This window comes from Natator depressus, chromosome 10 (genome assembly GCF_965152275.1).
Source record: "Natator depressus isolate rNatDep1 chromosome 10, rNatDep2.hap1, whole genome shotgun sequence".
Classification (NCBI taxonomy): Eukaryota; Metazoa; Chordata; order Testudines; family Cheloniidae; genus Natator; species Natator depressus.
The window spans coordinates 50,831,505-50,858,562 of NC_134243.1; the positions used below are offsets into that span (position 1 = coordinate 50,831,505).

Consider the following 27,058-nt stretch of genomic DNA (forward strand, 5'->3'; position numbering starts at 1 on the left):
ACTAAAACCTTAAATAAGCTTCCCTTCTTTGTCCCCAAACAAGCATAACATGAGCTATTTCCTCCAAACCAGCAGTCACAGCAAGCATTACTCAGAGAAACTGCCTAGCTTTGCCACAACAGCAGTGAAAGGCAGAGCTGTGAAATCAAACCCAGGAAAAGGCAGGCAGTTGTGACTCAGAACATTTAGAGCAGACTACTGCTGTGCTGCGTCAAACTGAAGCCTGAACTCTTAAGAAGATCAGCTTGGTTCCCCCTCTAATTCCTTTTACATCATCGGTGGTACAATTAAGTGCTTTATCTAAATGTTCAGAATAATTTTTGTCACAGTACAATAATTATTGTGCAACAACTATGCGTGCAAGATGTAAGCAGAGGTAAGGAACCTTCAATCCATTACTATGTTAGAATAGTGGTTCCAAATTGTTACCCAATAGAGAGTTAGATTTATTAAAACCAACAACATCAAGTAAATATTTTGGAAGTAAATTATTAATACTCCAAAATCTAAAATTTCTAATGTGTAGTTTTCCTGATTGGTATTTATCTTTATCAGGTCACTAGAGATGGAATTCAGAATTAAAAAGATTATCGAGTAAAGGATGTGATATCTGCACGTTAACTTTGAATAGATACTAAACATAAGATGTTTAATGTTTATACAAACTGCACTATCACTCCAGAACAAATGAATGAGGCAGAATTCTTTCCAAGCTGTGTGATCAATGTAAGAAAGACTGGGGTTTAAATGCAGTCATTAGAAGTTACTGAATTAATAAAGGAATTGCTTAGTTTAATAGATACATGCACATTTTATATAGCTTAGAGTTACAACAGAAGAAAGAAAATTTATGGAAATAGCATCAACAGCAAGAATGTGTTACAGACAACATTACTTAAGCCAAAGGACAGATATTTTAAATGAAATGGGACATATATTTGATCTGAAATGTGATGTAATTTAGTTTGTAAATGTTTTATTGTATTTACATTTATAATATAGCACTTTGTAAGGTTTGTATTCCGTTCACTCAAGTACAAATATATTTGTAATATTAACTGAACAATCTAAAATAAAATGACCAAAGTTCCTGTGGTGAGGAATACAGCTTCTCACACAGACCTCAGATCCCAGCAGCACCTAAACAGCAGATCCCAGTGCACCTAAACAATTCAATCCAGCCCATCCACATTCTCTTTCCCATGGGCAGCAAAACGTGATACAAAAGGAACAGTCACCAGAGGTGAAAAAACCCTCAGAATTCACGAAGAATACTAAACATACTTCAACCCACCATGAGGCTATGAAGCTCTCTCCCCGTGTGCAGCAGACCTGTCATATTAGACAGCTCAGAGACCAAGCTTTCATAGCAAAGATACAGCCTGCAGAGGCACACTACAGTTTGCCATCGTTTTACCACAACTGTACTGAACGTATAATATACAATTCCTAGCCATGAGCTATATTCCCTATTCCCACATGGATTTGGAGAGATCTATACTGCAATACCAGCAATTTCCAGTTGCTTTCCACTATGCTACACTTTTCTATTAGGGAGACCCAGCCTGTGGTGGCAAGGGTGGGCAGAAGATGCCACAGTTAGCTAAAACCTCTTAAAGGCTGAGATTCATGGGAAAAACCAACCAAATCTCAGCTCCAAGGCCTCTCCATCACTCCACCTTGTGCAAACACAAGCAGCGTAGCTGGGTTGTTGCCGTCATGCCACCAGCTCCAATCCTGTCCATTTATCCGAAGCCCACCCTGCATGTAGCCCCTCTGAGCTGGCTAACATTGCAGAGGGAGACTGGGGACTCTAAATGGAACACCAGTTACTTACACAGCATGATGAAATTCAACACAGAAAGTCTATTTTCCTCCTCCAGCCAAGGCCGCTGCCCCTCCCTCCTCCAAATTCAGGGGAAAACATAGCGAGTGGCTGACTTTCCTTTCCATGTAGCTTACCGCATTATTTTGCTTCACTCAATAGAGGGGCAGATATGGCCGAAGGAAGGCAGAGTGCACAACTAGTACCTTTCACTAATGAAGTGTTCCTAGACAGCTGGTGTTACCCATGGGTCACAAATTCTCCCTCTCCCCGGAGAGTGCCAAGTTCCCAGAAGAGGGCAGCACTTTATGTTAAAAGCCATGATAGAACCCACAGTGCTGAAAATTTGCTAGAGAACAGATTTCCCTGCTCAGTCACACAAGATCTGTAGGGTAGCTTCATTACTGATAACAGGGTAACTCATCAAGGATATTAGAGATAATGTTCTTATGCCTAGAACGTTTTGGCCATTGCTTGAAGCCACTGGTATTAAACTTCCTTGATTCTCATAAGCCAGTAAAATACATATTAGGCAGTGTGAAGAATACAAGTTTTATTATCTGGGTTATTCAGCTAAGCATGTGTGTTCACAGCATCTTTTCAGCACTGCTGGAAATGTAACAGATAACAGAACATCTTTACTACCTGAGAACATGGAGCAACTTACCTTCCCAAATCCTAACAGGTTTCAGTGCTCCTTTGAAAGAGGTTCAGGGGCCAGGACAGGGAGACCTTGGAGAGGAATGATACTTTGTTGATTTACTTGGGTAACTTTTTTTGACAGTGTGCGTAACACCCATAGACTCTTATAGCCCTTACTTAGAGTTACATTGGCAGTGGCTAGACTGTTTTGAGAATCAAGGAAGTTTTGCCCAGTATGCTTTACTTAGGGCTATGGCAACTCTCTTTTTTTTTTTTTTTTTAAATATCATTCCTATCATAGCCAAAAGTTTGGGTTCTGTAAATTCCTTATTCTTGGTGAACTGTAGGATCTTATCTTGGCTCTCCTGCCCCTAGAAGCAAGCAAACTCATCAAAATTATGTACTCTAGTCCCTGTATACAAGGGATTTGTCTTCTCTGACTACTATATGCAGCGTGCATATTGGCAACAAGCAATTATCTTGATGAATGAAAGTCTCTAGATTAAAGTGAAGTCACATTTGAAAGCTACATTTGTGGGCATAGGGGAAGGCTGCATGGAGTATTTTCCAGGAGCCAGATTAGGGCACAGGTGGCATAATGTTACATTCAAGAACACTGCTCTTTGTCTTACAGAACTTACCTAAAATTTGGCATGATTTTCCAAACGACGTAAAATAAAGACTCTGGGCTAAATGCAGTTTGGCTCCCTTGCCATAAAGCACAAAGTGTCTTTCTAAACTCTTCAACCAATGAACTGGGGAGAGAAAGTAAAAATGAATGAGTGTGGATTCATACTCTGATCTACATTTTGCTGATCTTCAGGACTTCAGTGGTACAAATATCAAAGAATTTCCTTTGATGAAAATGGTTCACTTGGTAAATCATTTCAACTTCTTACACAAAGATATATTCCAAGTCCCTAAAAATCTTACAATCTAAATCTAATCCACAAAACTGACAGGGTAGAGAAGACAGACTAGCAACATTGTGAAATCACAGATGTTAAGGTTGGAAGCGGGACAGATTTTCTATCCAAGTTTTCATCACTGTAGTATCTGAGCACCTCTAAAATTGTACCTGTAAATCTTGTGCGCGCAATTATTTGCATGTTGGTGAAGATTCAGTCCACTTGTTCACCTTGAAATTCTCTCAAGGTTGTTACCTATACTATTATTTAGTGCTAAGATGTTTAATAAACCAAGCCCAAAACTACCCCCCTCTGGTACTCTAGCAGACATTTTTCCTGCTCTCCCACAACTCAATACGGTGTTTATTATCCTTGTTTAAGGTCCTTCAGCCAATTTTTTTTAATCCAAGCTTCTGTGCTAATTTTCGAGCACATTGGAAAGAATTTTTCGAGTAAAATTAAGTAGCACTAAGTGACACCTAGCCCCGTTAAGTTAATAATTCCAGCTCTAAATATATTTAACTTCACTCCAGCACTGTTTGATGGATGCTAGTCTTCTCCTCTCCTGTGGCAGCTACAAGAAAACAGTGGAAATTATGTAAACATCTCCACTTGTACAATACACCCAAATAGCACCTGGCACTACCTCTTTCAGTTTCTAGTGCTGCTTCTTGAAGTTCAGTATTAGCAAGACATTTGTTAACTTACACGTTGTTATCCCCTTGGCTCCTGGTATGGTAAGTTCGCCTGCCAGCTGTTTTCCCATTCCGCAATTCCACGGCTGGCAACTCTTTGAAGTAACAGCAAAACTGCTGAATGTTACTGTAGGAAAAAGAAATGAGAGTGAGAAACATATAGAATAGATAATAGGAAGGATACGTGTGCTTTGCACAGTATTCTGTGGAGATGCTCACTTGGCTTCTTGAACTAGTTCTTATAACACTGAATAGCTCAAGTTCCCCATCAAGAGAACTAGTCAAGTTGCATCTAGTGTTACAATATAATTATCTACTCAGCACAGGTACACTAAACAGCATTCACCGGCCCAGTTACCTGCAACAATTATATCTTTTTTCTCTTTTGATTAGGCGATACCAAGGTTCCAGAATTACTGAGTGTTGAGTTCTTACATCATGCTCACTGTAAACAAATCCATGTCTATAAGTGGCATTAATATTAATGTATCAGTAGACTTTAATATAGTTTATATATATATGGAAGGAACTTAAAGCATTAGAAATTGATTTACAGACTACATATAAAAATAATTTCCCCAACACTCTTATGCCACCATATCTCAGTGAAACACAAACATTGTAATTACACAGTACATTCATAATACTCAACAGTTAAGAGCAGGAATTGCATACAGTAATACACTATCTAGCTGGAACTACAGAGGGATAGGGAAGGTAGATGGATGGCAAGTACTGTACCTAGATCATTAGAAGGGTGAAACAGCAGGTCTGACAAGACTAAAAAGACCAGGGCCTGATCCTCAGCTGGTTTAAATTGGAGTATTTCCAATGTAATCAACAGAGCTATGCCAATTTACACTAGCTGAGAATTTGGCCCTGGTTTTCAGAAAGAGGCCAGCAATCTCCTGCCAGAGCCCATGTAATTGCATGCTCAGATATAGGTACACAACTGTCTCTCTACCCAGTGACAATTTGGCCCTGGGGATGCACCATCTGATGCATTTTTACTGTGAATATGCACAAAATACTGTACAAAGTTACATTTTGAAGTTACTTTTTGTGAGCAATACAATGATAATTCAATTACACGTGTTAACTTTGGGATGAGGAGGGCAGGAGCTGCTGCTGTTACACAGAAGAGCGTGCACTTATGGGGTGAAGGAAGGGTCACTGAGGTCACAAAAATTTTAGTGCAGCTCTCAGCCAGGCTGCGTGACATTTTCTAACTTGCATATTAAATAGAGTCACTAGTACATTAAAGGGGGAGGGGAGCAAGAGGATGACATAATGGAGACCAAGCACAACTCCACAAAAGCCCAGTCTCCAAAGGCCTGGACAACAAGTGTCAAGAATCGGGTTTGCCTCTCTGGTCAGAGTTCCAGTGGTATCATGCTACTAGAGCACCTACAGATCTGTTAGTGCGAAACCAGGCCCAGTGACCAGCCACTCAAATTATGTTACCGTTTCCCAGCGATAATGGTCTGCCTCTCTCTCTCTGGAGACACTGCATCCCTCAGAGCACAGACAATCCCTTCCCCTGCAGATGCCCTAACTGATCCCTCACCCACAAGGGGCGTCATGTCAGACCCACTACCCTTCAAGCTGGGGTTTCCCCTGAACATCATTGCTACTCCTGAATCAATCACAGGGATCACTTTGGAGAGATCCTCCCTCCTCCTGGAGGGCAGAGTATGTTGCCGGGTCAGCACCCCCCATTCCGACAGGTCTGTAGGGCAAGAGTGAGGAAGAGAAGTAGCTGGCCTCTCTTGCCTAGCACTGCAGAACAGATACCACCAAATCAACCTCAAGCCCAGGGTGGGAATTTGATTTGATGACTGCATATAAAACATGATTGATACCTGAGAGACTGAAGGATCGCATTCATGAAACATGTGTTCCCCAGATTCCGAAGGCCTGTAGCACAAAGGGCAGTGGTGCTCCCCTGGGAACCAGAAGAAATAGATATGTCAAAAGAGACAGACAGCTACCCCCGAAGCACACAACAGCCACTGTGCAGCAGTGCACATTCAAATAGAACTAACGACAGACTGTTTGAGCCAGCTGGGAGCCAAGCCTACAACATGACTAGCTCAAAGGATCTAGTTATTCACTCAAATACTCAAAGGTCTTAACTATCTACACAGGTATTAAAGGGGTACTTTAATTTGACTGAAAAATCCCCTTTTTACCATCTAAATAAACCCTCAGAGGACATTTGGGGATCTTCGTTGTTTTGAGAGAATGTTTTACTTACTCTTTATAACAATCCACTCTAGGCTGTTGGGTAGATTTTCAAGAGCATCTGAGTTAGGTACCAATTCCCAAAGCTTTCAATGGGAGCTGCGTGCCCATCTCCCTAAGGCACTATTGAAAATCATCTCACCCTGAAAATGAGATCCAATTCCTTGCCAATTACCCCTTGACTCCCCCACCATCATGTGGTATGGGTTTGCTCTTTTAAGACTCCTTATGAGACACCAGCACTGGGTTGCTGCCTTTTTTGTTTTGAAGAAAAACAAATGACATTTCGGGGAAAACTACTGAAATTAAACAGACTGTACAAGCTGAAGGCGTTGGGGGAAGGAGGGCTGGAGAGAGCAGGCATGTGACATTGTTGGCCTACCAACTGTTGACAGTTTAGAGGAATGCAACACACAGGTTAATTTGGTTTTGTAGCTATTTATATTTCTAAATCCTTTGCACTTGCGTTTTAGTTGCTAGTCAAAATTTATACATTACATAAGAACAGCATGATGAACTTTTAACCTTACAGTCTCCAGAATGGTATGTTAACCAATCTTCTAACAACAGGAGTTCAAAATCAACTCTAGTCCTGACAACAAAAGCAGTGCGCTTTCAAGTAGGGACAATGGAAGAAAGCTTCTGTAATTCAGATACTGTCCCCTTGCTTGTGTCTTGATATCATTAGAGAAATTAACACTACCACAAACAATATACAAAACTTAAGTCTCAAGTAAAGCCTAAAAAGCAAACAGCATAAGAATATTTTATAATATTTAGATAGAAAACTCAGCATTAATCAGATGCAGCATTTTAGCAGTTGAGTAATTGCAAGAGCCTATTTTTAAAGAAGGTGTTGTTTCAAACATACAACAACCCCCCCCCCCCCCCCCAATACACACAATGCCTTTTAGTACCCTTCTCACCCCATCTCTGGTTAGACAGCATGGCATTATTGCAAACACCCTGTGCCCTGCTTTTTCTAGACACTGATCCAATGTGCCAGCACAGAAAAGACCATCAGTTGCCTTGGGCAACGTTCATGTATTAATAAAACAGAGAAAACAAAGATAGCTTAGACTCTAAAATGGATATAAACTCCACTCAGTTAGTATTTTCTAATTCAGTCTTGTCAATTGCTATACATCAGCTGTAGTTTTACTTCTGATTTTCCAGACACTGAGAATTCATGTGATTCTGTAGCCAAAAAAAAGCCTGTATTGCGAACGCTTCCTCAGTCGTCCTGAGAAATTTTCGTATCAATTGAAGAGGGACACTAAGTAGGCCTGACAGTTTTGAAAGTAACTAAAACCACAGACATTCCAAGACAGCAACTCACTGCTGGCAGCTTGGAACTCTGGGCGTGCAGAGGGAGCCAATTAGGAGTATGTCCACACAGCAATTAGTCACCTGTGGTTGGCCTGTGCCATCTGGCTCAAGCTAAGGGTCGATTTACTTACAGTGTACATGTTTGGGCTTGGACTGCAGCCTGAGCTCTGGGATCCTCCCACCTTGCAGGGTCCTGGAGTCTGGGCTCCAGCCCAAGCCCGAATGTCTACACTGCAATTCAATAGCCCCTGAGCCCAAGTCAGCTGGCACTGGCCAATCACAGGTTTTTAATTGCAGTGTAGACATAGGAGAGCAGCTGTAGAGCTGTCCTCCCAGCCACACCCATCCCTACCTCCATGCACCCTCCGGAGAATTCCTGCCTCTCCAAGTAAGTTATCTGTGTGGAGAGGCAAGTTTATGCATCAACAATGTAGCACCAGCAGCTGAGAGCTACTACTGCAGCTCCCACGGGTCAGGTTCCATTCCTCCACTGCATTCTTGCCCTTCTTTTAATTTTTTATACATGCAGCCCCACCAAGCTGAGAGAGGGCAGAGGGGACACACTCCCCAGTGCGCCAAGAAACTGAAGGTGAAAGCCATATGCCCTCTATCCAACATCCGGAGACAGGTACCTGTAAAGTGGGAGCAGCAGGCAAGATAAGAGAGACAAAAAGGTAATATTTTCAAGTCACATCTGAAAAATGGGACTTAAACCCTTCTGAAAATTTTACTCAAACGTCTATTATAAACCTGAGAATGGCCATACTAAATCAGACCAAAGGTCCATCTGGCCCAGTATCTTGTCTTCTGACAGTGACCGGTGACAGATGCTTCAAAGGGAAAGAACAGAACATGGCAATTTATTGAGTGATTCATCCCATTATCCAGTTTCAGTGTCCAGCAGTCAGAGGTTTAGGAACACTCAGAGCATGGGGTTGCACCCCAGATCATCTTGGCTAGTAGCCATTCCTCCACCTATCCTCTGTGAGCTTATCTAATACTTTTTTTGAACCCAGTTTTACTTTTGGCTTTCACGTCATCCCCTGGAAATTAGTTCTGCGGGCTGACTGAGCAATGTGTGAAGAAGTACTTCCTTATGTTTTAAACCTGCTGCCTATTAATTTAATTGGGCGATCCCTGGTTCTTGTGTTATGAGAAGAGGTAAATAACACTTCCTTATTTGCTTTCTTCACACACATGATTTTTATAGCCATCTATCATATCCGCCCCCCAAGTCAACTCTTTTCTAAACTGACCAGTCCTAGGCCTTTTTTAATTTCTCGTTGTATGGAAGCTGTACCATGCCCCTAATCATTTTTGTTGCCCTTCTCTGTATCTGTTCCAGTTCTAATATCTCTTTTTTGAGATGGGACAACCAGAACTGCATGCAGTATTCAAGTTGTGAACGTACTATGAATTTATAGAATAGCATTATGAAATTTTCTGTCTTATTATATCCGTTTGTCCCTTTCCTATCGGTTCCTAACATACTTTAAGGTTTTTTGACTGCTGCTGCACATTTAACAGCTGTTTTCATAGAACTATCCACGATGACTCCAAGATCTCTTATGTGGCTACAGCTAATTTAGAACCAATCATTTTGTATGTATAGCTGCGACTTCCCTCCCCCCATGAGCATTACTTTGCACTTATTATCAACACTGAATTTCATCTGCCATTTTGTTGGCAAGTCACTTGGTTTAGTGAGATCCCTTTGGAACTCTTCGCAGTCAGCTTTGGACTTCCCTATCTTTGTAGTAACTTTGCATCATCTACAGACTTTTCCACCTCACTGTTTACCCCCTTTTCTTAATTTGCAATTACCTCCTTAACTAATAGGGAGGAATGGCGTGTGCCCTTTTCTTCTGCAATTGACCATTTGACAGCAATACTCATCTGCCAGACAAGAGCCTGCCCCCTACCTGCCTCTGCTTTTCAGCCCAATTGGCACTAGCTGTTTCCTAGTTAGTGGATGCTGCTAAGCAACAGGGAAGCTCAAGCACTAGGTTAGTGTGATTACAAGATGACACCAGCAATTTTTGAAAAAGAAATGAGTCACCTGTCCATTAGAGGAAGGCAGAGAGATACAACAATACATGACATTTAGAATTTGAAGGCAGATTATAACCACTTTAAAACTACGACAACATTAGGCCCATTTTGAGACTCGGTAAATTAACGAAGCCCCTTCAAGCATGGATAGTGTTTTACTTACATTTACTTTTAATAACTTGCTGTTTAGAGATGAATTTTCCAATAGTTTTCTTTTCCTATGTCTGTCTGCTGTAAAAGCTGAACTATAGTAAAGGAATAAATTAGTTAAAACATGTTATTTACTATTAAAAAACAATATAAAATGGACAAAGTGAGTGTCCATTCATCTTAATGTCTAACAGTTATATCTGCAACAGATCTTTAATATTCAACAGCGGAAAGGCCTTCCCCGGGTTTCAATGTATGCTTTTATAGAGGTACAACAAACACTTAATATGTCTTAAAATAGACTCTCTTTTCCAGAGCACTGACTCAAAACAAACTCTTATTTTAATAGTGTCTAGTATCTGAATTAATGTAATTATGTTATGCTTCAGTGAGTACCCTGAAGCATGTCCTAATTAGCATGCAACTGCTGATCTGAAATAAACTTAATATTTTTTTAATCAAAGGGACACTTCATATAGAATTTCTCCAGTGGCACGTCTTGTCTTCAGAAGTCTCTCTCCAGAGCTTTAGAAAGATACTTTAAAATAAGTGCAGAGTCAACCAATTTAAGGCAGAAAACAACTTGAACGACAAGCTTTGCAGTTTCTCTCGGACAAACACTAACAACATTATATCAAAAAAGTCCATTCTTAGAAAATTATTGGGTGTAATGGACTAAGGGCTTCATATGTTGCTAATCAATGACAGCCACTTAAACTAAACATACTTTTATAGCCTTTACGATAAGCTTTTAGAAGACAAAGTGCCCAAGTAAGAAGTGAACTATCTTACAGTTATTCAAAACAGCTGGAAACCTGTAAGAAGCACAAGATAAACTGTTGAGGTGCTACTGGTTCATGAGAAATTATGCAGTGCACCATTGCAGTGTGATCCAACGTGTCTAGGTCCTCCACTGCTGTGTGCAAAATAGATCAGTGTTTGTCAGGCCAGGGTGAGGGAGACTCCCAAACAACAAGTTCCTTGATAGAAATGTGCATTATAGGATAACCGTGTTCCTCCAAGAGTGCTCTGGCACCAGCCAAGAGGCAAAATATAAAATATAAAAAACCTAAAGACACGCAGGATGCTATAGCAACGTTCTTCAATATTTCCTTTGCCTTTTCAAGTCTATAGTTTAAATCCTTTTGACCATGAAGTCACTGTAATGGGCTTTCATCTTAGGACATGAGTACTAGCCATCCACTGGCCTTGACAGTGGCAACCTTCACCTCTGAAAAACTAAGTTGCAGATTTTCTCCTAGGCTTCCCTAAATCTTAAATACATCCCTCATCCACGTGTTGTACACTTTTATTAACCCAGCAAAAAACCGAATGAAAAACAGTGTGTTAGGATTTCCTAGCCCCATTCACATGAGACAGCAACTGGAAGTGGAGAGGGCCTCAGATTAGGACAATGCCAAACGGGAGATTCTGATGCCAAAGTGACACATTTAGCGTACCAGTATCAGAAGATTTTCCCACATCACAGCCACTTGTTAGTGGTGTTGGTGTCTGAACTCTGGGGCAGCCAAACAATATTTGGAAGGACCTGTGTGTGCCTAGACTTCTACAAGGTATTTTGCAAAGTTTCCAAGCAAACTATGAAAGCCCTAATATTTTGCTCTCCTGAACTGGCTGCAGCGTCTGCATGATAAAGATCATAATATTTCTCAGTAGAAGAGAGCTAGATAAGTCACAATAAAACACTGCTCTTCTATAACTAACTATACAATTATTATAAGTTCATGAACTTTCCTCATCTTCAGATGTTCAGAAACCAGGCCACCCAGTTAACATTTAACAGGCTATTTCCCGCTTCCATTTCCACTTTAAGTTCTCTGCTCCAGCAAGCAAATCTTACTTTTGGGAACCCAAGCCTGCTTCTTGGCAAGACATTTCCCAAGACATTCTTGACAAGGACAAGTCTGAATGCCTCAGACAGCACGTAGACAAAGCTGCTTGTTAATCGCGTTTCCATGAGTTTCAATGTAGAAGTCATCCCAACCCCGTAATCCTGGTATCTCTTTTAGGTAATGAAAAGGCTTGTACAAGGACAATGTACAAAAAGAAAATCCATTCAAATGAAACAATATCCAAGTCCACCCAGAGCGGGGTGGGGAGTGGTAAGCAGGTTACTTACTTTTCCAAGTTCTGTAGGTGTTCCCTGACTTTCTGTACCAGGCCCAGCTTGGTATCATTGACTACAAAATCATCACAGCGATAACTGCAAGAAAAACAAACAGCAAGTGTAAAGGGTGTCAGTGACGCATAGCACTTCAAAGCCTGGATATAGCAGATGAGTTCACAAGACTATGGGAGCAAGTACTGGAGGCAATAGGTATTTAGCGTAAGAGATGGAGGGATCTCAAACAAGGAGGCAAAACACTGAATTTAACCCACTTCTCAAAACTGTTTTTCTATTCACAAGAGGTGCTGGAAGCTTCTTACTCCTGTACTCTCTTTTCTCTACTGCAGCCAATCAAACAACAGCTTGTAAAATTAAATTCATGACTCAAACTATCATCTTCCCACCAAAAAGTAAAACTAAAAGCATCAAGTGTCATTAGTCCTACTTCAGAACTCCAAGGCTCCAAAATGCAAACATACCTGTGGAACTGATACTGGCATTAGAGGCTCTGGTTCAAAGAAAAGCCATACCACTCGGACAGAAACTATAGTGCACGCAGAACAGGCAAATGAAAGCTGTGATTGTATGTTTTCTCAATACAAATAATTAAACTGATTGTGCATTGTCATGCCATGAGCCCCATTGTGCTGGGTGCTGTACGCACTTAAAGAAGAGAGAAAACGCTCCAGCCCTGAACAGCTTACACTCCAAACAGAAGAGACACAAAAGGGTGGGGAACCAAGGCACAGACAGATTATGTGATTTGACCTAAATTGCACATGAAGTCTGTGGAAGAGCTGGGAGATCTTGGTTAAATTTTCAAGTCCCAGTCCAGTGCCTTAACCACAAGCTCATCCAATAGGTTTTTGTAAGATGTATTTCCGCTACAAGTTATTTGTCTAAGAAGGTTTTATGTATGTGCTGTACAATGGGGGCGAGCAGCATGGAAATGTCTATAAATCAAGTAAGCATTTGGAAGCTGTCAGAAGTAGCAGCAGCAGCAGGGAGGTTGTTATTAACAGAAACTATTAACTGTCTTGTATAAAGAAAGAGCCTGATTCCCCAACTGCCTTCATACCTCATGCAAAGTCAGCATAAAATTCTATCAAATCAAACTGGCAGCATTTCCACCCCCTCTGCAGAAGCGAGATTACACAAGTTGCGTGGAAGTAGAGAATTAGGCCCCAAGACATTTGTAACACAGCCAATGAACAAATGATAACAGAGAATCCTTAAAACATATAACAACTTCAATGCATGTTTCACAGCAGTCTACATATTCTTCCCCTGAGATGAAGCTCTTAATGAGGGCAGATAGTTCATGCTGCTTTCCTGATTGAGCAGAGTCCACTATCAAAATCTACACTTCTGGAGAAGCTATATTCCACTCCCATGAACAGCTAGCTATACTTTAATCCTGTAATTTGACATACAGTTAAGACTACCAGCTTCCCAATACAGTGCATCAAAACAATTGCAAGATCCACTCTTCAGGCAGCTCAAGCTTTCCAAAGGTCCCCCACCAAAGAACTCTTCATTGCAAGAGTCTACTCTAAGAAAATACATAAGCTGTAACTAGTGAGAACAATTCTACAGCATGCAATATTCACGATCACAGTTACTAGGTCTACAATAGTGAAGTTGACAATGGTAGGAAATGGAGCTCCCTTAGAAGAGGTCTAGAAAGAATGAACCAGAAGCAGAGAGGAATCCTGCACACATGTAAAGGGGAGGAGAAACGTCATTGTTTAACATTTCTTATTGCTGAGGCCTCACTCAGATTACAGCACACTGTTTAGACACCGTATAAACATATTGCGACGGTCACATCAAGAATTTTGCAGCAAATGCTTTAAACGTACATGCACAGCTAGCAGTCTCTTTCTAACAGGAGACTAGGCCTTCAGGGAATGCTTGCAAAAACTGTGTCTGAAAAAACATGCTCCACTCTGTCTTTTGTCTTGAGGTACAAGTAAATCCACAGTGTGTGCGCGCATTTGGGGATGGGGAGGAGGATGGGAAAAAAAGATTTATGTCCCACGGAGAAGACTACTTCAAGAGAATATTCCCGACTGCTCTCAGCCAAGCCTCTCATATTCCCTTCCCACATATGCACACAGAACAAAGGAGACAAACCTTCCACTCCATGGGTTTGATGCGGAGCCGCTCAGCTGCATCCCCTTTGCTGTTTGTTGGGTCAGAGATGATGCAAGTAGGCAGGGGGTGTCGCTTCAAGAAGATGCGGCAGCCAGGGATCTGAGAGAAACCCAGACTTCAGTCCTGAAAAAGCCCCAGTCATGTGGAGGCTCCCAACACCTCTCAGCAATGGAGGCAGAGTCAGTGCAGATGCAATGCTACTTTGAGCCACCAGAATGCAAGGACTGCACACTGATGCTTCCCATACGAGAACCAGTACAGTACAGGGACTGGGAGAAGAAAGGGGCAAAGTGCATTCTAACTGCCCTATGTAGACCCTATTGACACATGCTAGAAGGTTCCTAATGCACATTAGTACAGTACTGAATCAGATAAGACTACATGGACTCATGCTAGCTTTTAGAGTGTGTTAGCAGGGTCTACACAGAGCATTTAGAGCACTCTACAGTTTACAACCCTCTGATATGCACTGCCACTCCTGTACACTAGCCCTTACTTACTGAATAAAAATGCACTCCTCATTTTATCTCATATACAGAGCTAAAGGAACAGCAACTTCTATATTTTAAGTTTATTTCCTTGAAAATATTTACTTTCTGAACTGTAGCCATTTCTCTCCTTTTCCCTCTAATATAAGACTTGCTTAGTATTTTTTAAAAAGTGTGAATACATAATAATAGTATGTACTCCCCTGCTTGTCTCAATCAGTGCTTTATCAGTTAATGAAAGTGTCTACATGAGACACTTCAACAATTCACAATTTTTTCATTGCAGGAATCTTTGACATAGTTCACAAAGTCAGCAATATTACTAGCCTTAATTCAAATATAAATAACTTGCTATGTTGTAGTTTAAAAACGTTTGGAGTTGAAAAATGAAGGGACCAGAGCACCTTTTTGCAGAAAATTATATCCACAAGATCAGCTTGCATAGGATTTCTGCAAATGCTGTATGCAAGAGAAGAAATTCACTCAAATTTCTTAAAACTACTAAGTTTTCCATACACGAAAGTGACCCAATTATCACTTCCAAGTATGAAATATACAGCCACAGAATGGCCATTGTCAATATCAGGAAACCAATAAAGAAACAGGTTTTCTCCATCTACATTACCGGTGACACCCTATTAGGAAAAAAGAAGGGACCTGTTAAGTTTGCTTTACCTTTCATCCAAAGTAAAAGTACTTTGCTTACATTGGTCAGTTTCACTTCCCTGCTCACACTAACAGGGTGCTGCTGTTTGTGTTTCTTTCCAACAAAGCCCACTACTTTAGGGCAAGCTACACACAGCCCAACTCTGAATCACTGGAAAGGATGGAGCAGATCGATGCTGGGGTGTGGCTTGTGTTGTCCCTAGCACCAACGTGCCCATGCTCCTGCCTGAATGGGCACATTAGTTACCTTGATTGTGTAACAGCCTCCGTCTGTAAACAGGTAATGAAAGCCAACCTAAATGAAACAGCAACGGAACATTTTATCTACAAAGCCACTAACATATGGATATAACAGGCTGCCAGCTGCTAAACAGACAATTAACTGTTCCTTTAGTTCTCAGGTCCTTTTAAGTTCTGATAAACAGACTTACAAAGCCTGTTTTCAATACAGATGTTTTTTCATGATACTTCAGAATTAAGTGGACAGTTCTTTTAAGCCATTGTGAACTCAAGCACTACTGTACTACAGAAAGAGTGGAAAATAAAACTGACTAGAAACAAAAGTGAAACTGATAAGTCGAGTCAAACCAGTAAAAAAAAAATATTAAAAAAAGCGCAACAGCAGCATTGGAACAATAGCACAATGGAAACATCAAAATAGAAATCATGTTTAAAATCCAATCTAGTTTTCAGTTTAAGGAGTTTTAAAATAAGGAGATTTCTACCTAAATGCCAGGTGAATATTGACATGTTCTTTTAATTTGTGATCATTAGGATTACCACAGACTGAACTGTGTGCTACTTGGCATATTGCAGATCTCCAGTATGCTTTTAACAAAGGTTGTATGGGATAAAGTGTGTAGTTCAGGGAGGGGGCTATAAAGAATACTTCCTTATGTGGTACAGCATGGTATTGTCCCCTCTTATATACTTTCTATTTTTTGCATCTCAGCTCTAAATCCCAGTCTAGTCCCTCCTACCCCCCATAACTGCTAAAAATGGTCTTAAGCCATAAATGTACTGCTCCGGGGAATTGTTAAATTTAATGCTGGACAATACCACTAGGTGACAGATCCTCAAGATGCTTTATAAATCCCTAATGAAGTTTAGAGAGACATACGGTTAAGGTTAAGAATAATTAAAACAATCAAAAAGAAAAGGAGTACTTGTGGCACCTTAGAGACTAACAAATTTATCTGAGCATAAGTTTCGTAAGCTACAGCTGAGGTGCCACAAGTACTCCTTTTCTTTTTGCGAATACAGAGTAACACGGCTGCTACTCTGAAACCTAAAATAATCAAATTTCCTTAATCATATTAACAGCTTAAATTCCTAAATTGAAGAATAAAAACAAAAACCCTTAACTTACTTTTCATCACTAATGCCACCTGCTTTTTAAATTCCACTCACAGTGGACTATGACAGTTTATACATCAAGTTTCACTACTGGTTTTCATGCACTAACATGAACAAATGTTTAGATAGCAGCCATCACAAAGTAATGTGTAATTTTTATTTTTATTCATTCAATCTTCAAATGTAAAAAGCTTCATTTTTACAAAACCTACGTTTTGAGCCTTAATCAACACAACCATATCCCTTTAAGACAGGGATTCTCAAACTGGGGAGGTTGGGACTCCTCAGGGAGTCACGAGGCTATTACATGGGGAGTCGTGAGCTGTCAGCCTCCACCCTAAACCCCGCTTCACCTCCAGCATTTATAATAGTGTTAAATATAAAAAACAAGTGTTTTTAATTTATAAGGGGGGGGTCATACTCAGAGGCTTGCTGTGTGAAAGTGTCACCAGTACAAAAGTTTGAGAACCACTGCTTTAAGAGAAAAAAGAAGGAGGAGTACTTGTGGCACCTTGGAGACGAACAAAGAAAGCTTATGCTCAAATAAACTTGTTCGTCTCTAAGGTGCCATAAGTACTCCTTGTTCTTTTTGCTAATACAGACTAACAAGGGCTACTACTCTGAAACCTGCTTTAAGAGAGAACAACAAGACTGAGAAATCAGAAATTTGACCTACTAGTTGAATCTGGGATAACACACCCACCAGAAGCATATTATGCAAATATACGAATAGGACTCTTTCCCCGCTGTGCTAGTCATTTGTATGCATGTTAGAACAGAGCAAACAGATTTACAAGAATCCTCCTTCAGGAAATCTTATACTTCAGAAAGCAGGATTCTTATGAATATCATTTTACTGCTAGTGCACAGGAAAAGAGAAGAGCACAGCAGGGGAAAGCATTTTGTGCTAGCCCGAGAAGCAAAACCTCTACTCCTTGTAAGCACATAGTGGCTGGTTAGAGTAAACTGAAAAGCCATTTACAAGTTAAGAACTGAAATTCAGGAGTCTACACATCTCCTGAAACTCATGCTCTCATCCCCAATATAGGAAGCTGCACTCTATCTACTGCTTCAAGAGTTAGCAGAGAGTCAAAATACAGAACCCTAAACATACAAGGAAAGGAAGGTTTGATTTTCAAGTATCGTCGTGAATGTATTCAAGAGTGTATTTCTTACACACAGACCCCTCTCTATACATACGGTGAGAGAAGGAAGGCACATCTACTAGCTTGGGAAATTCCCCTTTGACAAGCTACTCTTACCAGAAAAAGAGGAGTGAACATTACAGCAGGAAGTCATGGCTTTCTAGTGTCCTAAACTGCAGCCAGAACCCATTCTAGAAATAAGAGGAGATTTATACCCCATTTTATTTTTCAGTGTGTGGAAACTGATGTCTTGGGGGGGCAAAAAACAGAATCTGCTGAAAAACAAAATCCTTTACACCCAAATATTTACATGTAATGTTCCTTCTAAGTATTTTTCTGTGTTCTGCAAAATGTGGAATATTATGAAATGTCTAATCTCTCAGGCCGCAAAGGTAGCCTCAGTTATGGTTCTGCTATTTTTGCAGCTATCACAGTCCTACCAGTGTGTAAACAGCCAAGAGTCTGAGACTAATTGCAGGAAGCTATTTGATCTAGTTTTGATTTATATCGAGGTTACATGCAAACTACAAATACAAATTAAAATACCTTAGCTATGCATGTCAATACTACGGTATGACATTCCAGGGCACAGTCCAGACCAGCAAGGGGCTGTGTCACCCTTACCCTGCAACCTGGGGAATCTCACAATATTTTGCTGCTGTAGCTCCAACCTGTGCCCTTCACAAACATCATGCTGGTCACCCCCCTAAAGTGTCTGTGTATAGCTGCAGCCTGCTAGCCACCCTCCAGTCACACTCTGGTTTCCACCAGCTTTGGTTACCACTTGCAGAGTGACCCCAACACACTCCCAGTCCAAATTTTCCCCCCAGAATGGGTATTCTGCACTGTCCAGCCCTCTCCTGAACAGCTCAGCTATTTTAGGTCCATTGCCCCACTAAGGGGATCAACATCCAATAGCCTGCAACTTTAAATGGAGTTATCCACACAATTCAGTTTAAAACACAACACTGGGTTACTTTTGAATAAAGAAGAAAACAAGTTTATCTAACTGCAAAGGTTTTTAGTGAGTACAAATATAAGCCATTAAAGTCAGAAATGGTTCCAAGAAAAATATGCTTCCGTAGTACTAAAACTTAAACTAGACTTGGTTCAAGGTGAAATCCCTTACCCCATGTTTCCAGTAACACTGCTGAACAAAGTCTCAGGCCAGGATCTGCTCCCAAAGTCCAAAGGCTGTTTCTTTTGTCTTTAGGTGAGAGAGAGAAAGATGGATAGGGAGGACCACCTTGGGGTGTTTTTGCCCTTTGCTTTTATAGTCCCCCTTTTCCTGAGGATTACCCCTAGATAAAGTTTATTCATGTTAGGTTTCAGAGTAACAGCCGTGTTAGTCTGTATTCGCAAAAAGAAAAGGAGTACTTGTGGCACCTTAGAGACTAACCAATTTATTTGAGCATAAGCTTTCATGAGCTACAGCTCACTTCATCGGATGCATCCGATGAAGTGAGCTGTAGCTCACGAAAGCTTATGCTTAAATAAACTGGTTAGTCTCTAAGGTGCCACAAGTACTCCTTTTCTTTTATTCACGTTGTGAGGACAAAGACAAAATCTCAGGGGGAAAGAGGTTTCAACCTGTTTGCTAAGATACAGATATGTTTGTTCCTGCTCCCCTCCCTTGCCAAAGAATGGCCACTTGATAGGCGATTGCCCATCAACTTTCCTGACACCTGGCTAGAGGCATCAGCTTGTCCTTTGTCTCTGAAAAACTGGTTTACCCAGACTTGTCTGGGAAACACATTTCAGACGTAACTTCAGCTTATGTTTATAAAACTTTACTACACACATTTCATGATACTACTGACCAGTGAGGAGTTAGTTTTCTGATATGTCAAAAAGTATATTTTATACAAAGATTACAATAGTGTGTAGGGTGAAACCCTAGGTATGCAGGTCAGTCTGAGGGACAGAAATGTTCCTGAACTGCTGATCCAAATCTTAATTTCTGTATGATTACCATCTCCCTGTCCCTATTGTGTGTAGGTCTATGGCACTACCTAAGAGCTGAAGAGATGGTGTGCCCTCTGGTCAGCAGAGAACCTTCCTGCAGGCTAAATGGGGGCTTGTGGCACAACAGTGCAATGAAAGCTCTCTTTGCTACTACACACAGAGAAACGAAATAGCCAAGTCCTCTTTCAAACAGCCAGGCAGCCTTCCCTACACACAACCTTTCAGCTTCAAAGCTCAATGCACGAACTGCAAGAGGGAGATTTAAGAGTCAGAAGTACTAGTAGTTAGAAGTAAAATCTCAGGATTTTATTTTGTTATTCTAACTTCTGAATGCTAGTGGCAAGCCACACTATTTGCATGACACACTAACATTAATCCTAAACGCATGCTCACTTGAAAGGCACAGTGTCACGTAAATGTGATTTGCATTATGCTAAGTTTATAAAGCCACTGAGTAACATTTTAAAAAGCGTTATAGTGCAGTAGTTAATCACAACTGGAATCCACCTAACAATTTACATAAACTGGTAAGCTTTAGTTGAGCAACAGCCATTGTTCTACAGACTAAAGTAAAAAGTTACAGGAGCATAGAGAAATCTGAATAGTGTCAGCCTCAGTCTAGTCCAATTATTCTCTCTTCCATGAGCACCACCACCACAAAATATTAATTGGAATTGATCGCAAGTATTTTGAAGTAAAGTCTGTATAGAACTAGAACTGATGCACTGTGAATCTCTGTACTGGATGCAGGTTCTCTCCCACATGTAAGAGATTTACAAAATAAAATGCAGACCACGCTGAATAGCCTATGGAATCAGTTTTGATAACGTCCCTAGAAGACAACTGCATTTGACCAGATGCTGCTATCCTTTTCCAAATGCTAGAGTGAAAGCACCGAGGCCTTTTGGTGAAAGCAGAAGAATTCTGCTTCTGTAACGTGTCCAGCTTCACATAACTCTGCGCAAAATGCCACGTTCATTACCTAGTGAATTATAGTGCAATAGTAATTCCCCAGGGCAAAACATTTAGTTTAATTCCAATTCATCCATAACACGACTCAAATATTTTACTCAGTTTACTGCAGAAGAAGCTTTGCACGCTGCTTTGTTTCTCTTTTACTGCTGATGCAAGTATCCTATGACACTTCACTGAGCCTCAGTAAGCGTGAGCTAATAAGTAGCTTGTAAATGTATTTCATTTTAGTAATGGACTCCATAAAACAGTATCTCAGGTACCTTTCTCACAAGGAGTACTGCACCACTTCCACAGTTCTGTGTTTGGAGATCACATTATAATCTCACAATTTCCTTTGTCAGCTCTGAGCTTAAGGCTTTTTGTTTGGGAAAATGAAATATTCATACAGCTTCACTCTGAGATTTCACTGCAACTTCACAGTGAGATCAGATATGCAATTCATAAAGTCACAGCATATTTTGACAGATTATATAGACAATAAAACAGTCATTTAAAATAGCACCTGAAATATGTTTTCAAACCTGTTGCGCAATTAACAGAAGATATAGCCAACATTCCAAATATTATCCAGATCAAATTCCTATCCACTTTGATGCTTACTTTGATGATGAGCAGAGTACAGAATATGTAATGCCAAGAACTTCACTGCAACATTAAGACTGACAAGTCAGGAAATTTAGACTTAATCTTCACACAGCAACCTATCTCTGCTGCCTTGTGCATATACAAACAGGGATTTTCAATACATCATCACACTGGACCATGTGCCTCTTCATTTGGCAGAGAAATAAAATATAAATGGAAGTAAACTCCACCTATGTTAAAACTGCATTCTCCTATGCTTATCAATTCATATAAAGCATTTGGTATTGCTGCATGTATTACATAAGCCTTAACTCTTAATTTTCTGACTTGCACTAAACAATTTTTCTTGGCTCAGACCGCTTACTCCAGGGTTCCCTGAGGACATTTAATATGGAACCATTCCTTCTTACAGCAGGACACCTGTGGAGGCATCAGAGCATGGACTCTCACTGATCCAGTACACCGAGATATTAAGTCACCTGCTCAAAATTGTGTCTTATTCAGAGGAGGAGATCTGTCCTGTAGAGTTATGAGAACATCACATTCAGAACTACGCAGCTATTTAAATCCCATTCTTCCTTTCCCCTTGAGCAATCACATATGTAGCAACAATGCGAATCCGAGAGGAAAAAAACAACAGATGCTGTCAACAATTCTGCTTGGGGTGGAGGAGGGAGAAAGATGGTGAGCATCACTTCCACAACACCACTCCCAGCCTTTGCTATCTGTTTGCTCAGTTTACAGAACTATTGCTAGCAGGGCAAAGTCAGCCAGGGCTGTGTTCTGCCTCTTATATCTCCATTTATAAAGATTCTGCTATTTGAATTTGGTTGACAGTTTAATTTCGCACCCAAGTAGGTTCTAGCTCCCTCGCTCATAGCCATATTGCTCTGCAAAGCTTCCATCAGGAAAAACTAGTCTTTCCACCAGAAAGTCAGCAGAGAAGATGACACAGACGCACACACGAGCAGATCAGTTGCAAGCAGATCAGTTGGGCAAGAATTCGCTATTTTTACTTAATCTCTCACTCTTCTGACCATAATCATACTTGAACCATTTGTAAATGTTTATGCTGTGCAAGACTGGCTAGCTCTATGAAACGAGGAACTGGAATGGACTAGTACTCTTATTTGCATTCCAAAGATACGCTCTTACATACCTGTAAACATGAAAGGCTATACTTAAATTGCCACAACTAAACAAATCCACATTATACACATTGAAAAACCTCTTGTATGTCACTTGTAACATAGGAATCTAGCTTTAATCACAGATCTAAAATACATCTCAAAGCAGAGAGAGCTTTCACATACTGTTTCTATTTCGAAACAGCCAAGGCTGGGAATATGTATACAATGACTTTAAAAAATATATAATATTTCTCTAAGTTCCAAATGGGTTACTAATATCTGCACATCTGAATATATAACAATGTCATGAACTGACATGCTGCAAATATTTACTTACCAATATGTACTGTAACTACTGCAATCCATACACACAGTATGCTGAACTTTCTCTTGCTTTTCTGTTTTCTTATGATTGGTTAAAGGAATCTGTGCATCTTCATAATGTTTCTTTGCATGGCCATTCACATATCTTAAAGAAAGAAGAGACCACAAAAAACTCTTTGTATTTTAAACGGTTATTTAACCAAAGCCTAAGGGAAAAGATAGAGTAGTCAAAAAAAAAAAAGTAATCCCAAATGTAGCTGTTAGTGTGTTAAATATGCAAGTCATCTCTATAAAAAAAAAAAAAAAGAGAGAGACTTTGCAATTATAAACACTGCTTAAGCTCCTTTTAAAATCTCTCCTCCTCAGGCATGCGCGCACACACTACACTGGTCTCTTTAAGCCAAGCCCCTGCATATGAGCCTCTTATGGCCTGCCACATATTTATAAAGGAAAAGAATGTTAGCTCTCCTTGTCCACATTAAGACATCAGCATTTAGTTTATCCTTCTCCACCCCAGTACGCTTTTCCTACAGCCTCGCTTTCTTTCCTTCCAGCGTTCACCATGTCTGCAATTGCTTTAACTGAACACTTAACTCCTACATACAAGCATATCCGTTTTAAGCTCCACTGCTCTTCAGACAGTGATTTAAAACTGAAGCACTTGCATTATATTGTAAAGTCCATGAATTTGGGAGACACTGGACCTGAGATCATGTAATGAAGAGCAGTTTAAGTCTGTAGAGTCCTTTGTATATAAAAAGCATACCAGGTGAAAAGGTGAACATTTTCACCCCCAAAATTTGAGCTGCTCCTATAAATCTAAGGGTCTCCGACAATAGGGAAAAAAAGTTCTTAATTTGGAAATGCAAGAGATACTTTTGTTGTATTGTAATTCTTCTCTTCTCCCCAAATCTAGGTGAGAGAACAATGTGGTACTTCCAGTGAAGATACGGGTGGCTCTATCTTCTCTTTTTGTATTTTAAATGTTACCTGAACAAAAGATCCTGCTGGTTCCCTACATCCTAGAGATTTCCAGACCACAATGATGGTGCTTTCTCATTCAAGTATGTTTAATTCCTGGGTTGACAGCAGTTTTAAGATCTAACACACACTGAGTAAAAATGTAATTCAAATCCTACTAACTGTATATAACAAAGGTTTGGTAACAACAGTTAAAAAAAAACAAACACAGAATGAGTAAAATATTCCAAGCTATGGATTTCAGCCTTTGATCATTCACATAATATGGTGCTATTTCCCATCTACCTCCCTCCAAGCTATTAACTTTTGAAATATAGGAAAATCAAAGATTTTTTTTTTTGTGCTGAAGCTTTTGATATGAAAGAAATGATTCAAGTAGTTAGCATATTCTTACCTCTACAGGAACAGCAGTTAAAGTAAACTGAAAATAGAATTTACTGGGATCTATCTAAGAGAGAAACTCACTAAGCTTAATGGTGGTTTTCAAGGATAAAAACCTGGCAGTGCATGTGGTAGACCTCAGTTTAAGTGTTTTTATTTCCCACAGTCTTTGTCTGAATGTGACAACCAGCTAAACTAACCTTAGACATGCACATCTCAAAACACGTTTACCAGCAAATTTCTACTAGGTCTTTTGAAGTGTGAATTATCATCTCAACCACTACTTTGTTGTATGCACATATTTCTGTGTATTTCAATGTACATCAGATAAAGACACACCTGCACCAGCTGCTGTCAATATAGCTAAGGGAAACTTTTATTCTAAGGTACCCTGAAAACACATTTAAGATCTTTTCAATTTAAACTGGATACTTGCTATCTCACAAAACAAGTTGGGCAAGATTTTGATTTAGAGAATACCAAGAAATACCTATTTGTTTTCAATCTGCTACAGCAGAAGCAGCTTTATTTTGCATCAATCTCCTTATCAGTCAATGCAGTAAACTCCTTTTGTAAATATAAGTGTTTCAAATATTATGAAGGTCTTCACAAGAAAAAAATGTAGTTCCACTGCCACTGTGTCTTCAGCTGTGTCTTCTGCTTTAAACAGTTCCTCTGACAAACCATATTAACTGCTACTGCAACATTAATAAACTACTTGTGCTTTTAATTCAAAAGAAAAATACCTTATCACGCACCTATGGAAAGTAGAGAGGAGTGTTCAGCATGAGTGTATAAATCGCTGAACTGCAATAGCTCCTTTGACACTATATTCCGGTGTAGAGGAACAATGGAACAGGGACATTCAGAGATCCTTTGGAGGGAGATTGTTTTAAACAGAACAAGAAGCAGAAGGAAGGTGATGAAAAAGAGAGTATTAAAAAGGCAGGTTAAGTAATTTCCAAATCAATATGTGCTGTACCTACCTTCCACAATGGACACTTGAACAAGTCAGACAGACCCAGGGACTTTTATTGGATCGGCACACTATTAAACAAAAAGAAAATCAGGTGAATTGGCTGTGATATTACAGTTATAGAATCCAGTGAGCTGGAACTAGCTCTCCTCTGGCTCCACATTGACTGTGTGGTTATATAAAATATCAAAATAGTCAAGTTAAGCTATAGTAGGGACTGCAGGAGAGGTGGCTGATACCAAGGCATATTAATCTTTCTTCATTTTTAATTTCAGGCACAGGCATTTACCTACTGTTCATATTGCAAAAGATCACATTTTTGCTTTCATTAGATCACTATTTGATTTTCAAATACAATATATAAACATCACAAATTACAATTCCAAAACCAGCGGTGAATGTTTTAAAGCATTTATTTTGCCTTTTATCGCTGTAGCCTATAAGACTGAAAAAAAAAAACCACACCTAAAGTCACTGCACTTGACCATTACCAAGAAAGACTACTTCAGAGAAATTACTCCTAGAGGGCCTGCCAATTCCATCAATAGTAAGTAGACTACATTAAGCTGTACAGTGTGTTAACATATGCCATTCCGAATGCTCATTTCAGTATGCAAGTGCTGCTGCAGGTCTTAACTATAACATTTTAACCTTTCAGTCATGTGCTGGATCAAAATGGTGGACACGTGAAAGGACTCTGTTTTATAGTCCAATCTAGAGCACAGAAGGGAAAGTTCAGTGTTCTGGTTAAAAAAGCTACAGTTCTTAGGGTGTCTCAATACTTGCATAAGATCTTTACACATACACCCTGCCATAGATCCTAGCGAGTGCCCCTTCCTGCTATCCACTAGGACCCACAACCATTGAGCACACATTTATAGCTCTCCTCAACCAGCCACAATATTAACCAGCCTTCAAAGCATGCCACCCCTGAAGAGAGCAATGAGAAGCGTAGGAGGTCCAGGGGGAAATGCCTCAATTTAGGTAATAGGGTAAATTAACTGAAGATATCGATCCGCCTTTGTCCATGCTCCGAATGTTTAAAGGACCATACAGAAAGACCTGGCTGTGATCTCTTGAAGAATCTGAATACTAATGTCTTCACAGGGTAACAGATAGATGTTTCATTGCTCACAGCCACATGTATTTTTCCAGGCTGTTTCTTAAAATAGACATCAACTCTGTCGCAAAACTTATAATGGAATGGTCTCCACTGACACCAAGAGTACAGAACTCCCACAGGAACTCCAAAGGATGTGCATTAGAACACAAAGAATACAGGTCATCTTTGAATGCAAGTTGCAAATCTGTGCTCTCACACGTTAGAATAGGAACTTCTGCACATTCAGCTCTTGTACTATATTAGTGTCAAGTCTCAGACTCACAACAGTTAGTAAATGTACTCTTCATTATATCTGCGAATATAATGTCTAATATTGAAATGCAGTTTTGCTTATGGGGAGAAAAGTTTAAGCCCAAAAATTTTACCAACCTTTAAAGGGCCAAAACAGCCATATTTTACAATAAAACTCCTAACTCCATCCTAGATTTAGAACTCCAAGAATTTAAATAACTGACTTTTCACCATTAATAGTGTGATTCCTTTTATAATTTCACCCAGGTAGGAAGATAAAAGTAGACAGGACAGTTTCACTTCTTAAGAGAATGTTCATTTTCAGATTCATAAGCACAATGCTGTTGTGTGGTAAATTCACAACCCCTCACACGAATATTTAAATGTAAAATCTCGAATACAATCACTATGGAAAAAAGCACTCCTATTCATATGTTGTAAAACTTATTTTAAACAATCTGCAGTATTTGACAGTGACTATTTCAAATTGTTCTCTCATAGACTCAGACCAGTGGTCCCCAAACTGTGGGGCGCGCCACCCTAGGGGAACACAGTGGAATGTGCAGGGGGCCATGGCAGGCCCGGACCAGGCCGCCAGGGGG

The 27,058-nt window shown here is 40.0% G+C and overlaps 1 protein-coding gene across 2 annotated transcripts in view; it reads right to left on the minus strand.

The window, feature by feature from the left end:
• The window catches only part of USP3 (ubiquitin specific peptidase 3), a 61,070-nt gene that overhangs the window by 16,581 nt on the left and 17,431 nt on the right, over positions 1-27,058 (minus strand). Inside the window, exons 2-8 of one of the 2 annotated variants that reach the window (XM_074966111.1) lie at positions 25,113-25,173; positions 22,778-22,909; positions 11,986-12,069; positions 9,859-9,940; positions 5,933-6,015; positions 4,084-4,197; positions 3,109-3,222 (exon numbers count right to left, since the gene is read on the minus strand). In XM_074966111.1, coding sequence (XP_074822212.1) covers positions 3,109-3,222; positions 4,084-4,197; positions 5,933-6,015; positions 9,859-9,940; positions 11,986-12,069; positions 22,778-22,909; positions 25,113-25,173 — 670 coding nt within the window. The remainder of the gene's footprint in view (positions 1-3,108; positions 3,223-4,083; positions 4,198-5,932; positions 6,016-9,858; positions 9,941-11,985; positions 12,070-22,777; positions 22,910-25,112; positions 25,174-27,058) is intronic. The other variant, XM_074966112.1, reaches the window with a different exon arrangement.